Source organism: Rhinolophus sinicus, linkage group LG11 (assembly GCF_036562045.2).
Source record: "Rhinolophus sinicus isolate RSC01 linkage group LG11, ASM3656204v1, whole genome shotgun sequence".
Lineage (NCBI taxonomy): Eukaryota > Metazoa > Chordata > Mammalia > Chiroptera > Rhinolophidae > Rhinolophus > Rhinolophus sinicus.
The window spans coordinates 6,764,221-6,770,220 of NC_133760.1; the positions used below are offsets into that span (position 1 = coordinate 6,764,221).

At 39.9% G+C, this 6,000-nt stretch overlaps 1 protein-coding gene across 3 annotated transcripts in view; it reads left to right on the forward strand.

Moving 5' to 3' along the window:
- LOC109458707 (binder of sperm protein homolog 2) overlaps window positions 1-5,736 on the forward strand; it is a 33,924-nt gene extending 28,188 nt beyond the window's left edge. For all 3 annotated transcript variants that reach the window (XM_074316173.1, XM_074316174.1, XM_019752579.2), the window contains 3 exons: window positions 461-601; window positions 843-990; window positions 5,623-5,736. In XM_074316173.1, coding sequence (XP_074172274.1) covers window positions 461-601; window positions 843-990; window positions 5,623-5,629 — 296 coding nt within the window. In that variant the 3' untranslated portion in view covers window positions 5,630-5,736. The remainder of the gene's footprint in view (window positions 1-460; window positions 602-842; window positions 991-5,622) is intronic.
- Window positions 5,737-6,000: the final 264 nt, after the last annotated feature.

The following is a 6,000-nucleotide window of genomic DNA, read 5'->3' on the forward strand; positions in this document are numbered from 1 at the left end:
AAACAGGTGGGCAGTATCCAGAAATCAGTTATTGCCGTAGTCAAAGCAAGGCACAATGCTAGGTGGTGACAAAGGGTGTGGAGGGAAGTGGGTAACCTTAAGAAATACTTCGGAGCTACCTTTGGCAAGCTAAGAGATTTATTTTTCTAGGAGAGAGGGAGAAAGGGGACTCTAAGAAAGGCCAGAATGTCAGGTTAGGAGTTTGGGTGTACAGTCGCTGAAGGACTCACACGGAAAGGAAGCCAGCTACTGCACTCAGCTTCCAGCTCAGGGTTAAAAGAAGGCTTCCCTGCATGTTCACTGATGTTTGGTGCCACACACAGGGAAGGCAGTTAGCGAGACCAGCCACACGCAGGTTTGGGGGTGGTAGCAGGCATGGTGCTGACAATCGCGACAGAGATTAGAAAGTCACTTCCCTTTGTAAACTCGCCTGCCATTTGGTGTGTTTTCTCTTTTCCAGCGTTTGTGAACAGTACCTGTGTCTTTCCATTTATGTACGGCGATGTGGTCTACCACAACTGCATCTCTGTCCACAGCAGTTATGATTGGTGTTCTCTTGACAAGAAATTCCAAGGCAGGTGGCGGTATTGCACTGGAAAGGGTGAGTGTCCCTCTGATGGGCCATCTCGGATGCCTTGGATCCAAGGAGCAATTGACAGCAGCTGCTTACATGATTTTCGGTGTTGGCTAAACCTGAATCCAAATCCTGACCTTTCTACGTTTTAATTAACACTTTGAAAACAGTCTGCTCTGGTAGAAAAAGCTTGTGCCGTTAATTTAGTAATGGTTAATCATCAGACTTTTTATATTCCTGTTTCTCCTGCTCCTCTCTTTCTCTGCAGATCCCCCCGTGTGTGTCTTCCCTTTCTTCTTCAGGAAAAAACTCTTTCACAGATGCACCAAGGAAGGCTATATTTTGAATCGGAGTTGGTGTTCACTGACAAAAAATTACCATGACGACAGAAAATGGAAGCAATGCTCTCCTTACCAGTAAGTTGTCTGGGGAAGGAGGCAGTGAGGGGTCTTACAGACCTTAAAGTGGGGAGCCCTCTGGATTAACGGAAAGGGAAGTTGGGGGTCTAGATTATCTGATGGTGGTTTAGATCAGAGGTCAGCAAACATTTCCTGTAAAGGGCCCGATACCAAATATTTTAGGCTTTGCAGGCCATATGGTTTCTCGCACACTCAGCTCTGTCTTGTAGCACAAAAGCGGCAATAATAATAATAAATAAAAAACAATGAACGTGACTATGTTACAGTAAAACTATTTATACACCCTGAAATTTGAATCTCATGTAATTTTCAGGTGTCACAAAATATTACTTGTCTTTTGATTATTGTTTTTGTCAACCACTTAAAAATGAGAAAACTATTAGTTCATAGGCCACACGAAAAGAGATAGCAGGTTGGATTTGGCCTCTGGGCTCTAGTTTGCTGGTCCCTGGCTTGAACCATCTGTCCCTGACCCCATGCAGATAAAGAAATGAGGTTAGTTTCCACTGAAAAGAAGACATGGGAAGGAGAAAAGCATAGTCAAGAGACATTGGGGAATTCACCCATCTCCATGCTTGAATTATTACGGTGAGGGTTTTATTGAGCGCAATCGTGTCTCATTTAACCTTCACGATGACCCCAGGAAGTGATTATAGGTGTCATTATACCCAGAGAGAAATGAGGAAATTAAAGCTTAAGAGGCTCGGCTATACCCTAACTCAGTGTCAAATTCCATTATCGTAAAGAAGCTTTGCGCAGAGACCGCTTACTAACCAGTTCCATTCAATGAGCCCCTACAGTATGCTTTTATGAGCTTTCCATTCATTATCTCTCTCCCCATTAAAATTGCCATTTTACGGATGTGGAATCAGACACTGAGAGCCTGGTCATCTTAGCCAATCAGCTAGTAAGAGATGAAGCTCCAAGCCTCGCCTGGATTCAGTGGTGGTTAAAGTCAGTATCCATTTCTACCCCATGGCTCTATGCGTTTGTCAAAACTCACACAGCCATTAATTAGGGGATGTCTCTGGGGTCATTGTCTATATCAGTGACACACAGATAAAGACCCACATGGAGCATTTCAGTCTAATCTAGGAGGAATGACTGCTTTTTCCTTATCCACGTTGTAACTAGTCAGTGATTGAGTTGACCTTTCTTTTGGGCTTCCAGAAACGGCAAAGACCTATTTGGGACCCAGACACAACAAGCATGTTTTTTTATACAGGCAAGGGGTCCCATGTTTTCCCCCAAATGAGTTTGTTGATACTTGAACCTTCTCTGGAACTCTGCCAATAGTTAAGTCCTAGGCTGGTCTGCAGGTTCGCTCCTTGGTAAGATGCCTGGAAGTCTCCATGGTTTCCACACTTGGTATTCAATGGCCCGTTACTCACCTGCAGCTTTTCATTATCTTAGGATAGGGTATCAGCGGTGCTCAGCTCTAGCCATTCAATCCCATTGTTTGTGTAGTTACTGTTTCCTAGGACTTCTCAAATTCCTGAAACATTTAACCAGCCAGCATATGCCTCTCCACTGGGATGCCATCCCAGTTCAACTGCAGTGGGAGTTTAACAGTTGGACCACCACCTTGCACTAGGGGCTGTGTGTTCTTCACTTCCCACCAGTGATGGGGTCTCCAGGGCATCAGAGGTTGGGGGTGATCCAGCTCCAAATCCCTATCATATGCCTGCTGTCCTAGACCACTCTCAGAATTGTCACATATCGGCTTCTCAGAAATAGATGCTTCATTTCTCTCTCCCTTCTTTCCTCCCTTTTTTACTGCCCTGCTCCAGAAAGTTTAAGACAGCTAATAAAAATAACTAGCTTTGCAATAATAAAATTAATAGATTACAAATCAAGGAAAATTCAGAGTCGTAAGGCAAGAGGTAGTTAGCACTATACAGGCTGTACGGTGAGATTATACAATTGGAGCTGAGCTTTCTAGCAGCCAAGTAAATAGGACTACATGTTTAGTTCTATTAATTATGTCCTCTAGAGTGTTGAAATCCTACTTTCTAGAGAAGACTTTCAGGGGGTTTATCACTCTCCACAAGAGATAATCAGTTTTATGAATGAAATAACTTTCCTCCACCCATCTTCCTACATCCTTTCTGCTTTGAGAGGCCATACTGGGCAGTGGTTAAAAAATACCACTCTGAGTCTGCTCTCTTGTGTATAAAATGGGCATTTTCTAGATAACCATTCATTACCATTTATGGTGGTTATGAAGATAGACGTATTAACTGGATTTACCTCATAGGGTATCAAATAATTCAGATTTTATAAAGCATTCAGAAGAATGCCTAATACAGAGTAAGTGTAATGCTGTGTTTGCATTTCCCCTTCACCCTCGCATTTTCCATTTCCTCTCCCTCTTTCTTTTTCCCTTCCTCCCTTACTTTCCCAATTCTTTTTATAAAAAGAGATGTAAGATGGAGTGCATAACCATATAAAACTCAACATAATATTAGAAGTAGATGAAAAATATGAAAGGACGGATGGGATGTAGAATAGAGCCTTCCCTGAGACTAACAAATTAATACAGAACACAGAGTCTTTGTACCTGCTGCAGGTGAGCCAGGATTTGGGTGATCTTTGACTCTCCTCATCCATAAAGAGCCAGGCCCTTTGACTCAACAACTTCTATTCTATGGATCTGTCCTAAAGAAAACCCTGGACAGCTGTACAAATATGTGTGTAAGGCAATGGTCATCACTGTGACCCAAAGCACTTAATAACATATCCGTCCGTTATCACTGAATGAGAATAAGCACAGTCACATACAGGACTAGAAACAGACGCACAGGGTGGCATTCAGTGACAGGAAAAGTGTTCAAGATATAATGTTATTTTATGTTAGCCTAGAAATAAAACGTCAAAGTGAGAGACAACAAGCACTTATTTGAGATTTTTAAACATAGCGATTTGGGAAGCACTGATTTAGGCAGAAGCCCAAACAAGAAAGAGGACAATTCCATCAATGGAAGGAAGGCATTTCTATTGGCGCAGATAAGCGAACACAGTGACACTAATTCTAAACAACGTTTTTAATTTTCAGTCCAGTAGTCATAACCGCTTTCTTTTCTTCTTTGCAAACAGTTCTTTGGGACACGATGTTGCTTCAGGCCCCGTCCAAGGTTATCTTGCCCTGTTTTAACATTCCAAGGGTTTGAGGTTTAAGGCACACAAGGCAGGTCCTCTGGATGGCAGCTCTGACTCCATTTTAAAGTGGAATCATTTATATTATTTTTTACATTTTCAAGGTAGACAACTTTAAGAAACACAAAAATGTTTTTTAAAAACTAAAAAAAATGGTTCATATTATAAATATAGAAAAAAGGCCCCGGACAGATAAATATGAGGAAATCTTAGTAATGGTCACATTTGCATTGGACTGTTGTCGAGTCCCATTGGTGTATCTTTACGTGCTGTCCAATATTTGTAATTATATGCATGTATCACTTTTGTTTTTTAAATATTTACTTTGATTTACACAAGTAATATGTGAATGAGTGCTCATTTAAACACTGAAGCAACACACGAATAGAGGGAGTAAACTGTTACTATTCCTTCTCACCTTCCCTCCTCCCCTTCTATTCTGTTTCACAGAAAACACAGCTACCAGTTCGGGATGTATTCTTCCAGGTTTATTCTATGCATTTCCACACATATAAACTTTTTTTAAAGGTCTTTTTAAGCATGAATGAATTATACTATCTTCTTTGTCCTGTGTCTTGATCTTCATTTAAATATATATATTACGGTGATTTTTCCATGTAAATGCATAAATCTACCTCACCTTTCTTCATGCTTTCACCAAATTTCAAAATGTGGATATACTTCTCCCCTATTAAAGCATAATTTGATGGTTTTTAATATTTGATATGACTATGACCAAATGTGTACCTTCTACATTGAATTATTTTTTGCAGTGATGTGTAGCACTTTATTTTTATTTTTCATCTTTACTTTTTATTAAAGTTTATTGGGGTGATAATTGTTAGTAAAGTTACATAGGTCTCAGGTGTACAATTCTGTATTACGTCATCAATATATCACATTGTATGTTCACCACCCAGAGTTAGTTCTCTTTCCCTCACCTTATATTTGATCCCCTTTACGCTCTACATTGAATTTTTGAGTAAGTGTGTGAGGGTTTTTAAATTATTATTAGATTAACTGAATGAAACCACTTGGTTAAAGGATATATATATATATTAAGGGTGTGAGTGTGTGTGTGTGTGTGTGTGTGTGTGTGTATGTGTGTGTGTTAAATTTTAAGCTGTTCCAAATTAGCCTCAGTCAACATATGAGACTGTCCACTTTTAGCAACTTTCTTAACACTAAATATTATCAATTTACTAAATTTGTTCCAATAATACCGCATAACTTATGTTAAAATAATCAAGTAATGAAATAATCAGTAATGCATATTGTATTTGAGAGTAAGAGAGAAATACTTACACCCTCCTTAGGCCACTGATCTCTAACGTTCCTCTATCATTCTCCTGTTCCACATACTCATGTTGTTTAGTTGGGGGTAGACCAGGTCTCCCATTAGGAAGGAGAAATGATCATTCTGGAGGGTGACAGACTGTGATACTGACCCTCACCGCCATTTCTCTTCCACAGCATTTAAATAAGTCTTGGTGTTATTAAAGGGACAGACGTTACAGGATTCATCAGCTGCCTTTCAAAATATATCCTTTCTCGGATCATTCTGACCAATAAAGACTTGATCTCTTTTCCATGTGGATGACTCCTTTTCTTGAAACCAGGCACAGCCAAAGCTCAATGGTGATGGATGCAATGCTGGCTATGGTGGGGAATGAGTAGGGCATTTGTGGGGAAGAATTTTCATTCAAATCAAGATCCTAATGAATTGCTAACAACAATCTTTGGGAGGTTAACTAAATTCTCAGAGAAACTCAAGCTTCCCCTAACACAATTTTTAAAGTTTTAAAGTATAGTGTACATTTTTTATTTTTTGAGATAAAATTCATGGCATAA